The 18864-nt window shown below is 35.6% G+C and overlaps 1 protein-coding gene across 6 annotated transcripts in view; it reads right to left on the bottom strand.

Annotated features, from left to right (window-relative positions):
• LRBA (LPS responsive beige-like anchor protein) overlaps positions 1-18864 on the bottom strand; it is a 433706-nt gene that overhangs the window by 55497 nt on the left and 359345 nt on the right. For 5 of the 6 annotated variants that reach the window (XR_012042586.1, XM_072861998.1, XM_072861994.1 and 2 more), the window contains exon 48: positions 8250-8417. Coding sequence is in view for 5 of the 6 variants with exons in the window: in XM_072861998.1 (XP_072718099.1) it covers positions 8250-8417 (168 nt within the window). In the remaining variant the exon portion in view is untranslated. Of the gene's footprint in view, positions 1-8249; positions 8418-12486; positions 12543-18864 lie in introns of those variants that run through there. The other variant, XM_072861999.1, reaches the window with a different exon arrangement.

Raw genomic sequence — 18864 nt, 5'->3', positions numbered from 1 at the left:
CAATCTGAATATATACATTCCAGGCATATTAAACAGAGGCATAGCATGGCCTGGCTGCAATCTCCAGTTCACACAGCTGTCCGTCTACTGCAGCATAATCCCAGCTGCCAATCTGAAAGAAACCAGTTAGTCAGAGCAGACACAACCAACAGAAACAAATGTCACTCAATAATGTTCAGAGGCACTGGGTTCATGGATAATTTCAAACAGTATCTCTGTCTGGAGCACTGATGTGCTCATTCAAAACACCTAAATCTTTGGCTACTGGAAAGAAGCAGATAAAAAAACTAGAACTAGAAAAACAGGTCTGGTAGTACTTCAAAGCAACTGACAAAATAAAAAGGGAAAAGAGTCTAAAAAGAAAGTTAAGATGAATTTAAAGACCTGCAAATAAAACTGGATTCAGTACAAGCGAAATCCTAAGCAGCTCTGGGGCTAGTTTTTTTAAAATATAACGATCTCCATTTTATTTGAGCACCACAATCAAAATTGCCTCATGTCTCTTCGCTGTGGCAGCTAAAGATTTCAAGAGAGCAACTCATTGCTCTCATTTAAAATCAATAATTATCACATAGAAAGTAGTGGCATTGCCATGTGCCATACCTTGAAACTTCATCAATTTCTGGCATTATTCATTCACTCTAAATAGCTAAACATAAAATCTTTAAAATTTGCTACCTTCACTCAGTCTACTTGCTACTTAGCTGACTCCAAATTTTCTGATATAAAACTTTTTCCTTTGGAAAAAAGCAATCTGTTCCAATCTGTTAGCATTCCACGGAATTTCTTCAACTTTGATGCCATCTCTAGTTATTAAATAAAAAAGCTTAATTACAATAAAACATTTCAGTCTGAAGGAGGTTAATACAATGATGTAAAAATCCAGCATTTAATGGTCTTTAAACTGTCTTGTGTGATCACCTTTCAGAATCTGTAACAATTGTGAAAAAGAAACAAATAACTCATTTTGCTAAGCTAAAAAATACATTTATTTAAACTAAGTCATAATTACTACCTGCAAGATCAAACTTGCTGTTTTCAAAGTATGGGTACAATATTATCTCAGAGTCTTCTACTGCAATGAATGAACTTTTTGTTATCATTTAATAAAATGTAACGTTTAACTGAGACTTGATTTTTGGACACTGCTTGAGGAAAAGCACCTTCAGCGTGACTGCAAGCTTTCTCACTCAAGCAGCAGCTATTGTTCAAATATAACTAATAACTAATATAATACAGTTTGGTAAATAAATACCATACCACAACTGCAGACACAGTGGGAACATTGATGAGCTAGACACCCCAGGCTGCAATGAGCAAATACAATGAAAACACTTCAAACAAAAATTTTTAGTTTCCCAGTTACTGTGAAAGTCAATACAGATACTGTTTGGACTGCATAAAGAGCCTGCAAATAATCGAAGCATGCTGATAACACAAAAAATAATGAAATTTTTGTAGCCTGTTCACTTCCATGTTTGATTCAAGGCTAAATTACTTAGTGTATGATAACTGTAGCCATTATACACTAGTATATCTCATCCTTTCCACATACAGAAGAGAAAAAAAAAGTTAAAAAATTGAAATACTTTCTATTCAAAAAAGTTATTTTTGAAGGATTATGAACATCACTTTTTCCCATTCCTTGTTTACCTTTTGATTACTCTTCCTTATTTAATGCTGGCCAACAAATATGCCAGCTATCTAAGACTGCCCAGGCAGGCACAAATGAAAATGTAAAGAGCCCAGGGGGTCTCAAGGCCTCTCTGGCTCTGATAGATCCACAAGACAGGTCAAGCAAGAAGAGGTGAGGGAACCGACTGTGCTGAAAATTTCTATCCTTTGAATTTCAATCAGGGGCTGAGAAAAAAAAGCACTCGGAGCTGAAGAACTAATTTACATGAGTTACCTCCTTCCAAAAAGCTTCACTACTTCCAGCCAAAGCAGTTGTTTTGATTCTTATTTTTTTAATCCTTATACATCAGGCTTCTCAGTCCCACTTTTATTAATTCTATAAAATATCACTCTTTTTCCTGCTGGATAGAGAAGCAGAAGCACTAGATAAAATTAGAACCTATTCTGTAATGAAGAACAAAAGAGAACATCCAGGTCAAATATTTTTCTGGATTGAAACCTAGCTGAATACTTCTATGACTGTTTCTAGGCGCTATAGTATATACGTAAGTCAAGACAAAGGGCAATAACCCCCCATTCGTCGTGTCAAACTCTGGGCTGAATGGAATCAAAGAAGTGCCACACATCCCAGATATCACAGTAAACACTTGCTTATGCTCATTTTGCCTGTTTACTCCAACACCACAGATAGGTCACAGTGTGAGCTGTAAGAACTAATAGGTAGATGATACAAACTGGTGGCAGGAATGGTGCTCCTGTTATTTTAATGCTCCTTTTACCAGAAGAAAATACTTCATCTTTTCATGGGAGAGTCCCGATGCCCAGACAAGCTGATTTCATGCAGTAGTGGTACCTGCCCACCCACAACAGCATCGGAGGCCCTGTCTTCGTTACGCAATGCAGCTCTGCATACCCTCACAGGAAAAGACCAGGGCACGGGTTTGGTTGCAGTTGACAAGTCCACCTCTCCTTAGCCATGAAATCAGTATGCTTCCTTTAAATATATTCTTCTTAATTCTGGTTCCATATAACGGTATCTTAATATAGATTTGCAATTAAAACTAGACCAATTCTTAACATTTATTTAGCTTTTCACAGTGTTCCTGTGCTGTACAACACCAAGCATGACATCTGTGCAACACACTTCTGGCCAGAGATGATTCAAAGATTGTTTCTACAGTACTCTGAATTTTGTCTGCATGAATTTGTTACTTACTGAATTCAGCACATCTAAATTTACTGCCCTGTGACAGTATTTTATAATCACTTTATCCTACTTTTTAAAACTCATTGCAGCCACAACAAAGACTGTTGCCCAACCTGCTAAAAACAGACTGATCATTTTCCCAACTATTTAGTAAATGTTAACTATGCTATAAATACAAATCTTGTTTACACTTTGTGAAAGATTCACTGTTGTCAGAGTTCTCCAGCTGAGTTAGAGCTGAAATATGCTATTAACTCCCACCATGAACACGGCTGAGAGAGAGGCCAAAAATGCTTTCTCTGGGATAAGATATCAGATCTGCTACTGCTGTCATGAAACTGGGGTCATGTAAACTAAACATCCTTGTAACTTCTTTTGGAAAGCACAGAAGTCTCTCAAACTGTAAATATTTAAGAATAAAATTAGACTCATAAGAGACAGGTCTAAGATGCATAAAACTTACCCAAAGATATTAATGTCGGGCAACATTTTAAAGCTATTATCCATAAAATAATTTATCCCATATGCCTTAAAATTGAAAATAAAAGAATTATTTCCTCTCTTTATATAATCATAAGTGGCACATTCAAATAACATACCAAATGCTATGTCCAAGCTGATTCTTCACTACTTCTGAAACTCCTCAGTTCATAAGGAAATAAAATATCAACAGCAGAAAGAAAGGTGCTGATAGAATGGAGAAAGCTGTGCTTCCTAATGTTAAACAGACTACCTTCACGTAACAAAAAGGCACCTTCTCTTCAAAGGAAGAAGTATAAAACAACTGAATCATCTAAAGCTGAAAGCAAATCACTGAATGAAAGTATGTGGAGTATTAATTGGATGGGACTTATTCTCATCTTTTTTGAACTATTATTGATAATTTAAAAAACATCAGTCTTCCTTAATTGCTGTCTACAAAGATCATATCAGATGACATTTTAAAAAATTATTTCAAGAATATGGTTAGGTGCTTTTTGATAAGCATGTTACAAATTTTAGTATGCTTCCTGAGGTTCAGGGGTTCCTGTAGTAAATCAATGATGTATTCTCCAAGTAGTAGTTTGCCTTCCTGCTATTAACTTCATCTCTTTTCTTTACGCTTATCCAGTGTTTATGCTAGCTACATAGGGGTATCAGCGGAGAAATGGACTTTTAATTAGGAACTCCAAGTGCAGCCCAGACTCACGACCATCCTACGCCAGAGACAAGAGGAATTTCTATTCTTCTGACCAAGACACTAACGGAATACCCACAAATCAGTCCAAGATACAAATTATTTTCTATGGATTGTGCTTCATCTCTTAATCAGTTGCTTGTCTGAATGGCTTAGATCTAATTCTACTTCTTTTTTTTTTTCATTCTTGGACAGCTATTGCAAAAAGAGAGCAGAATTCGTGATAAGAAGGTGCTGTGAATTCTCTCCAGAACAGCTGGATGACATTTATCCGTGCCACTGTGACTCCTTGCCTCTTCCATACAGGCAACAAAAAAGCCCTTCCATGGCAGATCTTGTGATTGGGAGTTCCACAGATCAAGACACGGTGTTCAAGAACGAGTCAACAGAAGGTAGTCATACAGCATACCTCTGCTGGCAAATACCTTATTTTCCACCGGAAAGAGATGTGATATTTACTGCTTGTCAGATGAACAGCAACTTCCCTCTGCAGTTGTAACCTCCTTCAGCAAGATACACAAGTACAAGGATCAGAGTCAATGACAATGCTGCTAAAATGGCTCCAGGAAAAAGTAAGAGGATGAAGGAATGGTCTCTGCAGGGACGAGTAGTGCACAGATATGCCAGCAGATATACTGGATCTCTTGCCTTGCTTCTCCTGGTTGCAGTCCCCTTCCCCCACTGGCTGCGACTCAAACCCTTCTCTCTTGATCTACTCCCCTCCCCCTGAGATTTGCCTTTGAATTATGCAAGCTTTGCACTCCCCAGGGTTTATCTGCCAAAAGGTAGCATGTGGCCCATGGTTTGCATTTTAGTTTAAAATTTTCTATTATAGCAGTCAGATCCTTTCAAAATACTTTACTTCCTTTATTCCCATAGGCAGAAAGAATGGCAGGAAAAAATTGTTCACAGCAGTATGAGAGGATGTAAAAGTTCTACATTTTCAGTTTAAAAAAAAAGAAAGGTGGAATATGGTTTTAATCAAGTAGTTTTCCTTCCTAGACGAGTGCTTCCTTCTTTTAATATATATAACCTGACTGCCTATAAAAATAAAGGTGCCAGTTGGAGCCATTTAGGAGACCTAAGGAAATTCTACATTAACCTAAACTCCTCCACTCCTCAGTTCCTTCCACTATTATTCTGTGTGTGGCCTCTCCTGATAAGTTAGGTCACCAATATCCATACATATATCTGTGAAGATACTTCAGAAACATATGCATCATAGGCTTCTCATTACTGATGTGGTCCAGGCTTAGCATAGACTATCTATGTGGAGAAATTGCCATGGTTTAAGCACATGCTATTATTTCCATATGATACCTAAAAGCCTCAGTAACTTGCAACTCTCAGAGTATACAGAAGCTTCTCCTTGTTTCAGGTTTGCAAATAAAAATATATTTTCTGCTACAACTGTCACGATTTAAAGACCCGAACCCTGAACCTTATCGAGAGGAGAAAGCCAAAAGTATCCTTTTTGAAACCAAAAAATCCAGAGTAAAATTTCCGGTTTAACAGTGGCCTAATATAATCTGAGGTGTCTAAATACTAAATCTGAATACTAAATCTGAGGTGTCATGCCTGCCTAAAAATACTGTTAATTGTCCAGATCAGAAACTCATTTGGCCTCTAACCAGGAATTTGGTGGAGAAAAGAAGAAATATTTTCTGGCAAGCTGACTGAAGAAGAAAAATAAATGCTGATTGAAGCTGCTCAGCAGTACAGAACGTTAGCGCAGGTCCTCAGGGAGACGGATTAGTAAGCAGGAAGAAGGTGAGACTGTCAAAGGTGCATGATAAATTAATTTAGCACATAGATATAGAATGATTATGCACATAGATATACACACAAACAGATTTTTTATTACTTTCATCTCTACTCATAAGTAAAAACAGAATAACTCACCATTGGTGATGATAGTCATTAAATCTCTGCACTGTCAATATATCAGAGTTGATCATACGTACCATTTCAAATTACATATACACATTTACGTAATAAAAAATATGCTTTACAAAATACATGTAAATAGCAAGGAATACCTAACTAAACAGGAATCTTTTTACTGTTTTTCTGACCTGCTTAAATACTAAATAAAAATATTCCATTGGGCCAATCTTCAAGTAACTCAGAACGAAAGCGCTACAAGATACCATTCATTCTGCTGCCTGCATTCATCAGCATGTATTTTTGACATCAGTAGTGTTGCGAAATTCTGCTGCTGCTAAGCTACTCCATTATTATGAACTCGACAACACTGCTATTCTCCTTCTCCTGTTTTCATTTTTATACACCACTCAGTTCAGACAGCATAGAACAACTCAAAAATAAGAAACATTGTAGTGCAATAAAAACATGACAAATTCAAAAGATTTGGTAACAAACTATATTAATGTATTTATAGAAGTAGAAAGTGAATGCCTCTCTAACTGAGATGAGCCACACTTCCAGACAGATTTGTAACTTCCCTGGTCTTGAATTACTTTTTTTCAGGCTACAACACAAGTAGAACAGATCACAGTTAAACTGACAATAGAACTGTCCTAGAAAAATTAAAAACTACATAAAAATTGTGTGTGGCAGACCACTATTTTGATTAGTATTACTTCAATTATTAGTTTCATAAACGATGGTGCAATGATGGTTCATTTAATACCAAAATTAAGAACAAATTAGACACAATGTCCAGTCTATTTTTCAGCTCACACTTAAACCTAGCACTTCAAGAGTCTAATAAATACTCTTACAAGGTAAGAATATTTCCTTATCTGTGTACAGTGGACAAACATCAATGAAATGAACACATGACAGGGTGAACATCTGGTACCCTTGGGTCAATAACTGTTTCAAACCCAGATGATGACATTTTTTCTTAAAAGCCAAGTGTTCCAGTATCTCTTTTCTTAGCTCAATTAAATGTATTTATGTGCAACATCTGTATTTTAGCTCCAAGTGGACCAAGATGCAGTCTGCAGACTGACGGCAACCCACGTAATGACGACATCCAGCCATCACTTTTGGTACTTAAGCCAGTCCTTGTGCACCCCTAGATGCCCTGCATACCCCCCAAACCTTTCCACTGCACCCACAAGCAGGCTACAACCCACATGTTGCTATGATGTGACTTTCTCTACAGAGGCTGTCAAGGTGCCCCAAACAGTCAGATGGCCAGTACGTACAGAGAAAATAGTATTATTTAAAATAATAATTGCTTACTTCTCAGACCTTCTTTCAACAAGCAATAAATAACAAAAACTTCAATTAGGATTAGCCTAGAATTCTACAGTGAACTTCAAAGCTAATATTTGTAAGCAGAAATGTCTTCATTCTTGTTTTAATTCAGTTCACACATATATTCCCTGTTGGTATACATCTAGCCACCCTTTTAGATAAAACTGTTGATAGCGTTCATCCTACTTTGTTCTCAGGGACTCAGAATATTTTATAACAAAGTACCAGTTACATTTATTCTATAATTAATATACTTGCAGCTATACTTGATACCAAGGTACTGTCTGAACAGAGGACGTAAAACCGATCAAAAATCTGTTTTAATCACAACACCCCCCCCCCTTTTTTTAAAAACAGCTGTTTAGATGGAGGAGGGAGGAGTCTTTAAGCCCACAATATCCTACGGTATACTTCAGCAAATAGATTTTTCTGAATGGTGCTTAGTCTGAGTGAGACTACTGATCTTTCCAATGTTTAAATATTTACTTTTGCATATGAAAAATACAGGACAAGTTATTATTAATCTGATAGCAAGCCAAATAAAAATAATGGAAGCTACAAAACTATGGTGTTTGATGTATACTACATATGCAGGATTGCATTAAAAGAGAATTGTTAAAACTGTAAAAGTAGATTCAAAAGTGCAAGCCAATCAAGGTTGCTCACTGTCTTCTGCCATTAAGATCCAGTGTTAGTGAACAAAATGACTGCCCTCATCAACTGAAGCAATCCTTGAACATTTATTTTTATATTGGCATCCAGTTTGTGCTGAATCCAGGTGCACAAAATTTAAGAACAACTTGCATCCTTGTTCTCTTAATTTTGCATGCTGTGATGACTGGTTCAGGCACCTTGCATTTGACTGGCCTGTAGCCAAACCACAAGAGAATGCAAAGACTTGAACATTCGCTGGTAGCCTTGAACAACGTGGAGTCTTTACACTTTCAACACTGCAGTGGTTAACAAAGATTTTTCTTTCCTATATTTGAAGTACAAACTTACCTCTCTCAATACGGAATCCGTTATTGAACTTAAATTAACAGCTCCTTCATAAGTCAAATAGTAGAATACATTCAGGGACCTAACAGCCTCTGGCCCTTGCTGTTTGTAGCCAAAAATCAGATCAATCCACTGGTGAAGCTGGCAGGAAACAAACTCACTTTCTAACGCCTGTGAAAAAACCACACACAAAACACATAAACTTGAGTTTGCCAGATAGTCATCATTTAGTAGTAGTAGAAGTATTTTTTTAATAGCGTACAAAATTATCTTAACAAGTCTAAATACAGAATTGGTAACAGTATTTTAGACATTCTATCCAAAAAAAAGGTGGGCCCTGGGATAGACGCCAGAGTCTCATGCCCTACTCTACTTCCTGCTGACCAGAAGACCTTGCTTTTTAAACTATAATAGTGGGAATAAGTAAAAAAAGCAGTAAGTGGAAAGCATTTATGCATTTATGGACAGCCGGGCTATGTTTTTATGAACTCTCAAGATGAAATGGTGCTTTTCTGTGTGATCTGCACAGTGAATAATAACAGCATGATAATCTGATTCTGACAGAGGGAAGATTGATAGACTTGGGGAAACTGAACTAACCAGGGATGTTAGGGTACAAATTATTTAACATGTTGGAATATCAACTTCCTATTACTTTTATGCATTTCTTGTATATCTCTCTTACACAAACCTATAGAGAAACAGTACTATGCTGAATAATTAAGCCACTTTTCTGAAGACGTTATCCAGTTACAACCCAATCCCCAAGACAAAAGCATCCAAACAATAATGAATCTCTCCATAATGGTATTAGACATAGCACAAATATATTAAAAGATAACTTAAAAATCATTGTCATCTAAAGAGTTAATTCATCTAGATTAACTCACTAGCAGGATTTGCTTTCTCTGTTTTATACAGAGGATTCAATATATTTCTTATTTGAATGAGCAAATGAAACAATGTAACAAAGTCTGATATTCTCTTCATCTAACAAACGAATGGCATTTTCCTTGTAAAGGAAATTCCTAATTTTGAGCAGAGGAAGTTAAAATTAATCTGAAAACCAAGGAAATCACTCTGCAATTTGCACACAAAAATGATGGGTTTGTTTCATTAACCGATGCCTGAAAACAACATTTAAATTGACACATAAAACCAGCAATTGTCTTAATTTGTGTGGTGCACTCCACACAAAAGCCCTAAATATGTTCAAATTAGAGCAAGCTGCTTGATTGTCACTGCAGTCTCATGTCATATTAATGCATGACAAACATTAAACCATACACTTAAATGGCAATTTATATCATTTAAATGTTTACTGCCACACCAGATCATCATTCATTTAAATGTGACTTTCTGACAGCTAATTTCAGTTAATTTTCCTCGATTCACTTAATTAGAACTTTCAATCAAGAAAAGACCTGTACATATCTTCAACATCATATCATTCTTTTTTTTATTATTATTTTTATTAGGATTCCCAGCTACTGAATTGCTGAAAGCATTCTTTAAAATGAATTACCACATAGTATAGCATCTCTTCGGATGATCATATGGAAATACCTTACAACATATATGCTTAGACAGGATTTTTTCTTTCTTACTTTTTTTTTTTTATTAAATTAAAAAACCCCCAACATTTAGACACAGACACACAATTAAAACTATAAAAAACCACAAGCAGGCCAATTAAAAATTAATGATTTCAAAATTGTTTAATAAGATAAAATCAGTCAAGAGTCTCATGAGTGTCCATAATACTACAATGTGCAGCCATAAAATTCTACAGGGCTCAGCAAATGACAATGATAGGAATTAATTTTCTTGCTATCCTGCTAAAAAAAATTTAACCCTAGAATATACTTAGTGTTATCATTATAACTATTTAATGTCAGGAAAAGTAGCGTTAAGAACTTGTGATTTTTATATATATAAATATATATATATATATTTAGTACGTTCACAGGTTGTTCATATTTTCCTTTTCTTCAAAAGCTAGATTTGTAATGGGTCATATTACCTTCACAGAGCATTTGGACATGAATAACTAAAAGAATATCACTCTGCAATCTCCTCAGATTAACAGATATATACATCTGACTTTTTCTTAAAAAAACAAAACTAAAACACACTCTTTGCCTTCTCATGGAATGGTTGGGAGCCATCCTGAATTTACTTCTCTTTTTCAAGTTTAAAATTATTTTACACTTGTAATTTATACAGATTCAAAAGTAGATAATTTTCTTTTATTTTTTTTTCCACATTAGGCCATTTTAAATCTTCTTTCTTATTTGCCAAATCACAAATAAAAGGGCTAAACGAAAAATGACTACAGTCAGCATCAATACCCAGGACCCTGAAGGACAGACCAAACATAGCACACAAATTCAAAGGCTAAATAAGCATGCCTGTCATTTCAGGTTCACAGTTAAGCTCTTGGTTGGAGGGAAGTGCTTATGCTATGACACAATCGATGGAGGAACAATAGTTAACAGTCTGTATAATGATTAAAAAATAAAGTAGACTTTTGAGGAAAACAACACAATGTACCAGTATGCGTGACGCACTTTATAGCCACACTGGTACATACTATTTAAGTATCGGTACTCCTTAAAAAAAAAAAAAAAAAAAAAAATCTGAAAAGTGAACAAGTTCCAATTTGCATAACTATCCAGTTTTAAAAAGGAGGGTTTGTGGTTTTTTTTTTAAAGTTACCGTTAGCATTTACCTCTTGCAAAACTAAACCAAGGGTATTGAATGCTAAGCATTTAGGATTACTTAAGCATCGAGGACAGCCAGTGCTCATTAAGGCTCAAGTTAAATACGGCATGCAGCGATGGGATACTAACATCCTTCCCATGCTGCTCTTAAAGCAAACCAATCAATTGTTAGCGCTCCCACAGCAGACCAAGTACATCATTTACTGTGTGCTCTGAGGAAAAAGTGCAAAACAAGAAAATCCTCCAAAATGTCCAGCATAATACAGTAATATTCAATCCTATTGAGTTATTGTAAAATAAATCAGTGACTAATGCACAATTGTTAAAGGATCAAACAAGATCATGAAAAAAACGTCACGTGAAGCCACACACAAATTGTCAATTCTGTCCATAGGGACTCATATTAACTTTGACAAACTGTCTTGGGGCTGATATCTGTTTCTTTAATGAGATCTATTAGGCAGAGACTAAAACACTTGAGATATGCTAAAAAGTACAGTATACAGATGTCAAACACAAACACCTATTAGTAACTTTCATTTCTCCATTCCCAAGGTAGAAACACTTCAGACACATCAACAAATTGAAGCTTTGATCTTACAAGGAAATTTTAGTTTATTCATAAATATTTTTTAAAGACACAATCTGATGTCACTAAATAAGTGCAACCAAAACTACTTCTTCATGAACAACTCTGAAATTCATTATTTTATGTGCATCTTTTTCTGCCCTGTTTTCTGAAAGGAGTGAATGGAGAATAATTTCCTACTAGCAATCAAAGACTAACATCAGTCTAATACTGACACAAATTATTTGGTAAAACATGGTCAGAACAACAAAAACTTAAAACTAGCAGGTTAGGAAAGATATTTCCTTTTTCCAGGATAAGTACTCTAACCATTTATTATGATATATTTTCCCAAACAATATTATACCCTTGGAATCAAGATTTGTATCTTTAAAGTGACTACTATTGGCTTTTGCCCTCTACTTTTCTTTCTGGTTTAGATTATGTAAATGACATATAGCATATGAAATTATGTCTATTAAAAATGAATATATACTGTGCTTGAGATTGGGATGTTCCAGTGCTGAAATTAAATGAAAAGATTAACTGTATTTCTTTTCACCAGCATAGATATTTATTCATAATCAAGCTATTCAGAAACAGACCACAGACTTGCTTGCCTTACTCCTATGCTGATTAAAGCAAAGTAATTTTGAAGCGCAGCATAAAGCATGCATGTAACTCTTATTTGAAACACAGACAAGAAGTCCAACCTATACAAAATGTGTTTTATACAGTTAAAATGAAAGTAGAAATTTTTGAGAACCCAAAACTGCTTCTCATACATGAATAATTGTTCCTAGTCACTCAATTAAAACAAACAAACAAACAAACAAACCAGGAATATACTACATCAGCAAGTAAGAAATTATAAATCTCAAGTACAAATAATTGCCTATTACCTTTAATGGGCTAAATATTTTAATTCCTCTTTGAAGTACGGAATTTCCTTTGAAACACTTAAAATAATTGAGTCTCTTTTTTTACATTTCATTTGAAAAATATCTATGTATGAACAGAAAAGCATGAATTAGGATTTCACACATTTTTAGCACAAACATAATTTTGACATGAAAAATACTCTTCTTGAATACAACAAAGCACCCGCATAACTGCGATACCAGATAACTACTTTAACTAAGTACATATTCTGGCTTGGAAGTATGTGCGTGCATGTACATTTAAAAAAAACCCAAAACCAACAAAACCAAACAACTGGAATTATGTTTGCCTGTGCAGGCTTTCAGACACAAGTTGGTAATGCTGCCTTAACATTGATATATGACCTTTGTAAGTTACAATGAAGAAGGCTGTTTTTTTCAGCCTAATTAGAACTGTTTCAAATTTTCCTGCTAAATATATGATAGAAAGTCCTTTCAACTTTTTTTTTTATTCTAGAGTTTCTTTCCATGTCAACCTTGTTCCAATCAAAATATGTTTTGAATTAAATTATTTTGATTCAATATGTGGATCACATTTCACTTCTAAGATTTAAAGTCCAAAAAGGAAAAGTTTAGGCTGTTCAAACAAAGCAAAAGCAGCCACTTTGTGGAAAGCTATTCACATTTACCAAGACTGACAAATTGTTTGTGTGCACCATTAGGTCTAGTTTCTGCAATAGTTGCCAGATTTCCTGTCCTCCTAATAACATATTAACTCTTGAAGTGCTGGCTTTATCTTTTGAGGTTTCTCAGTAACTGCTAGTATTTAAAAGTAAATTACCAAACACACTTTCACCAGCAACACTATTTGATCCCATGGGTAGACATCAGAGAAAAAAAAAAAAGTATAAAAAGCTATTAGAAAGATATTGAATTCAAGCCTGCCTTGAAGATATCAGGAGGAGGAGGAAGAGGTCAGCAGACACACTAAGGAGAAAACTCTGAGTTCTGCATGAGGTAATACAAATTTCAAAAGGATGAAATGGACATCAAAACTGTTCACATGATTGGTGGTTTCTAACTTGCTAAATAACTTTTCCAAGCAAATGCATATAGTTTTATTTACTGTATTTTGCAATTTGCTTTAAACTTGAAATACTTCAGAAAGTGAGCAATTACTTTACAGCTTATAAGAACTATCTCATTTTTCCTTTTTTTTTTTGTGTATGTGTTCCAGAAGTGCACTGACAATGTATTCTTCATTACTGTTATAGCCAAAGTTAGTATTTTACTTTATTTCTCTACTTGGTTACCAATACCAGGATAAAATAGAAAAAGAACTCTGGAAAATATAATCTTAATAAAAAGATTTAACTCAGATGCTTTACTGAAGACGACTGATCTTATAGAACAAAAGATATCAACAACCTGAGAAGCAGCTCAGACATAGGAGATCTCTGGAATATAAACTTCCCTTCCTCTGCTCCTTCTGATTCTCTGTATTTAACAGTAAGGTACTAAGTAATGACAAAAGAGAAAATTTGTGTAATAGTGTAACAATGAAACAGAATTTTGTGTCAAGGTATATTCTGCATAAGCAGCATGTAAACAAAGAAAAATATTTTGCAATCCAATGACTCAAACTCCTACCTGAATTTATGTAACTATTACCAAAATAAGAGTGAATTAGTAGCATGTTTAGCTAAAAATCTCAAGCACTTTTGCATCTTTCGGTGATTTCTATATTCAGTCTACAATGGACAAGTCAGACAGCTGTTACGTATTTTATGAAATGAAAGCTACATTTCCTTTGAAATTTGGCTTTAATCTCAACTGAAATGTCTATCATTAGGTGCCAGGAATAAAAGATTTAGGTGAATATGAAAGCTTGCCTTCGAGCATTCTTAGCTACTCTTTCCATAAAGGGCAGTGATCACCCTTAAAAAAATATTTCTTAGTATATCCATGATAACCTGCAAATTTGAGAGCAATATTTTAAGGCAAAATTGCTACAATTTACCATGAACAGTATAGAGCTAAACAGACCAAATATTGCGTTTTTGTTGTTAAGTTTCAAAGTTTAGACATCTACCTTAGGTGCCACCAGTGAAAACATTTACACAGATGTTTATCTTTACTCTTGTGAGCAATTCCACAGCCTTCATAGCAGAACAACTTAGAAAGGTGAAGTAAAACATTCTGGCTTGCAGGATCTCCAAAGTTACCCATTAGAAGATGACACAAGCATATGGCTCTTAGAACATTTGAAGAGCTAGACTTAAAAACACAAACTTCCGAAGATGACACTATAGAGAAACTGAAAACAGGTTAACTAAAGCCAACATGGGTCCCAAAGCAGTGTAGTTACAATGTCACATGCTGAATAAGGGCTGATTTGCTCACAGTGCATGTAATTGGTATAGCCTTTTCCTTGAGTGTGCACACTGGTACTCAACAGTTAATGAACTATAAATTCACATGTTAGCTTACCTCACTTGTTCACATATTCCACTGGTCATGGTTGTGACAATACTAACTTCCCCACTGAAAAAAAGAGTGGGCAAAACCTGCCTCAGCCAACTGGCTCCATAAACCAACAGATGCTTTTCAAAAGGCATACCAAGAATGGCCCCTTCCTAATTGTTTGATTTCTTCTCAGCCAGAGGTAGAAAAGATACAGAAGAATTGTGATAGGAACAAAAAATGATCAGGCAGTCTTTATTAAATTCCCTTACATGAAAAATAATATATAAAAGCCATAATGAATTACAGTTGTGGAATCACACAAATGGCTATAATTATTCATAACTGTGATAATACTGATGTATGTGGCTTGCATTTGTCCTTCCCCAGAGACACACAGAAAATCTAACTACAACTGGTTAGACTATAACCATTTATTACTACAAATGTGGCTAAAAGCAAGTATTTATAACACCAGGAGGTGTTACTGATTTCTCCACCATTTCCACCTCCCCCCACCCCATCCCTGCATTTTTTGTCCACATTTAAAATGTCTGCTATGTTGTTAGAGGATTCTCTCTTCCAGAAGAGTCAGCAACATCCTGAGACCAAGACAGTGAATGAAAATCCCTTTTGAAAATCCTCACACACAGCACCAAAAGGAGGCAGGAAGCACCCTCCTCCCTGAAATTCAGCAGTTCCTCTCCCAGTTCCTCCAGCACTTGTTTGCATGAAGACTGACAGCCTGGATCTGGAACCTATTACCCATGGAAGCACAGGCTGTTAACCACGCAGCTGACAGTTGGCTCAGTCAAATTAGTTTAAATGAAGTTTTGTGTTTAAAAAAACACCACCAAACACCAAAATCCCACAAGATATGACTGTATTTCACAATGCAGTGTTGTGTACTGATCGTGCTGACCGAGCTGGCAGTGAAGCTGTGCAATTGTGTTAGCATCCCGTGCTGCCAAGCTAACAACATATCTTTCCTCTCAGAAGGTTAATGCAGGTATACTGCTTCTAACACTTCAGCTAACTTGCATACTTCTAGCCAAGGGACTTCTGCATGGCATCTCCTTGAGCCTTGTCAACATGATCACAGCTACTTCTGAATGTCAAGTATTAGCCAAAGACAAACTGAAAGGTCAGAGTACTACACACTTCCGAAAGGGCATTTGTCATGGTAAACAGTGATTCACCCTAAACGTTACAGATTCTTTCCCATTAAGAGGGAGGTGCAAAACACAAACTACAAAACTTTAAACGATGTAAAATTTGCTTGCCTTTGAGGTTGAACAAGCTTTCTCACTGAAGCTAGAAATAGCCCCAACTCTGAAATTCAGGAAAGTGTTATGATTAGAGTAGACTTATCCAGTTGGTGGGGTTTTAGCTTACTTATTACTAAATGAATACATAGCTAGCATAATTGTAATGTAATATATGGTGAAACTTAGTGAATTCAGTGAAGGTCATGAAGTTTTAGAAAACGTCTGAAACATGAACTGAACTTGCATGATCAAAATGCAAAAAAGGTTTATGTGAACACAGACAAAACTGCACTTGAAACAGCTTTCAGTTTAAGTATTAGGCTGGGTACTACCAACCCATTTAACCCTCAAATTAAAGTTTAAGCCTACACATACCATCTGGTTAATGACAGCACTTCAAAGTGGGAGAAACTAGTGATTTTTTTAATGTATTTTACATCTAAACTCCTTGTACATTTCTTCCTTCTGATTTACTCTGTAAGCCCTACAAGTCAACTGTTGCTTTATTTTTTGCACTCTGTTTCAACAGCTTGCAGCATTTATGCTGTGCTTTGATGTGTCAGTTGAATATGCAATTCACAAGAACTGTGATGATCAACAAGTATTAGTATGCATGTAAGAGGAGACAGAAATGGTTGCAAACACATGGTCCTCAAATCACTGCAAATAGCACAAGCAAACATCTTAGAAGAGTTGTAGAGACTAATCTAATCTGTCTTTGAAGCCAGTTCTGGGAAAAAAATGTTCTAGAAAAATTTGTTTAAGATTAGGAAATGGTATGACAAAAGGTCAAGGAATTTAAAATTTAAAACACAGTTTAGATGCAAGTCAGGCAGACAAGTCATTTCAATCTTGTCATTTGACTTGTCTGCTAATTTACAGAATAGGAAGCATTCAAGAGCTTTTGTAGAACAGAACACAAGATTTACAAAGGCAATTAGGGTACATCTGAATAAATCAAATAGTTACAAAAATAGGAAACAGCACTATATCATCACGTGGCACAAATGTGTAATCCACTCTGGGGCTAATAAGCATGGGATTTGCTTCCTTGCGATGATTATGAACAATGAAGCCCTGATCTTTTTTTTATGAAGACATTCTGAGTGGTTGCTTAGGATGACAATACAAGGTGTGTTTGGCAAGGACACCAGACTCCTTAAAGTTGGCATTTAACTGGAATGATACAGGAGAATAATTATTTCACTTTAACAATGACAGAGAAAGGGAGAATTTGTGCATCAAGGACATTATCAGCTTCTACGTTCAGCATTTAAGAAAAAAAAAAATCAGATTTGTGGAAGATACTATTTGGAAAATGAAATGCTCTTTGCAAACTTCCCCAAACACAGCAGGTTCTCATTTAACATTTTGTTCTGACGTATTTGCTAAGAAAGCTACCAGGAAGTCTGGATCCAGATGAACTGGTGCTCAGGGTGGCTCACCTTCTATCAGATAACCTAGGACAAACACTTCCACAGCCTCCTGATTAAGGACACAGAGTTTGTCCTGATTAAGGACACACTGTTTGTCATGCCCTGTCCCAGTGGATGTCTCCTACTCCCTGGGAGTAGTTGGCTAGTGCTGGCATTTGTAACAGAACAAAGAGCTCTTAGGATTCGGGTTCAATGCTCGAAAGAAATCAAACTGAAAATTGATTATATTTGTAAATTACACTTAAAATGTCCATCCTTAGAAAATATGAAATCTCTCTTATATTCTAATTTCATCATGCACTGCATGTTGGGTTTCAACTAGTTTTGCTCATAATGCTTTCTTGGAGATAATTTAATTTCTCCTAGATTTTATTCCCTTCTTTCACCTAAACTGCCTCAAATTTCCACTATGACAGCTGTACACAGAAAGACAAGTGATATATTGAGTATATTGAGCATGTTCAGGAAATCAAGGTGTAAACACCTCCAAGTGCAACAGACATTCTGTAGCCAGTTGAGAGCAAACTTTTCATAACCTTTATATTACCCTGCCATGAACTGTGTTAGTGGGAAGGGCATAGGAGATGAATACTATTAACATTCAGAGGTTATATGCTGAAAAAGCATATGGTCAATTATTAACATTTTAATGAATCAATTTTTTCCAGTTAAAAGCTAAATAAGATGCTAGAAAACCCTAGAATTTTCCCTTATCTCAACAATATAATTTTTTTCTTCATAGAAGATGGCCTAAAAAACCCCAACATGCAGAAATAAAATAAAAATATACTGCAATAAAATGGTATTTAACTCCTATCTTCCAAATAACCATTTAATTCCGAGGCTGAACTCCCAGAGACAGCTCTTGCTCTTTACAGGGCAAAGAAGCAAGCAACTATCTATGACACTACTTCCCAGTATGGAAGCAGAACAAGTTTTTAAAAAAACAAACCACAAAACCAAAACAAAACCCCAAAAACAACACAATGTTACACAATGGTTTTAAGTAGCAACGACCAAATTACAAAGTTTTAATCAACTAACATTCTAATAAAACTACCTAGTCTGAGCAAGGGTAACACTAATAGATGAATTTTTTAAAATAAAACCCCACACCTGTGGCACACCAGGTTTCTTACCCAGAGTAAGGTAAGCACGAGGATACTATCGAGTCCTTGCCTCAAAGTCAGGGTTGTTCAGAACCGTAACGGGCTGATCCTACCCAGGAAAGCTGAAGGTCCCCGTAGTTCCTCATCATCGCAACCACACAACAGAGCAG

The sequence above is a fragment of the Ciconia boyciana genome, chromosome 5 (assembly GCF_034638445.1).
Source record: "Ciconia boyciana chromosome 5, ASM3463844v1, whole genome shotgun sequence".
Lineage (NCBI taxonomy): Eukaryota > Metazoa > Chordata > Aves > Ciconiiformes > Ciconiidae > Ciconia > Ciconia boyciana.
Note: the sequence above shows the minus strand (reverse complement) of the source record. Positions and strands in the feature narration are given on the sequence as shown.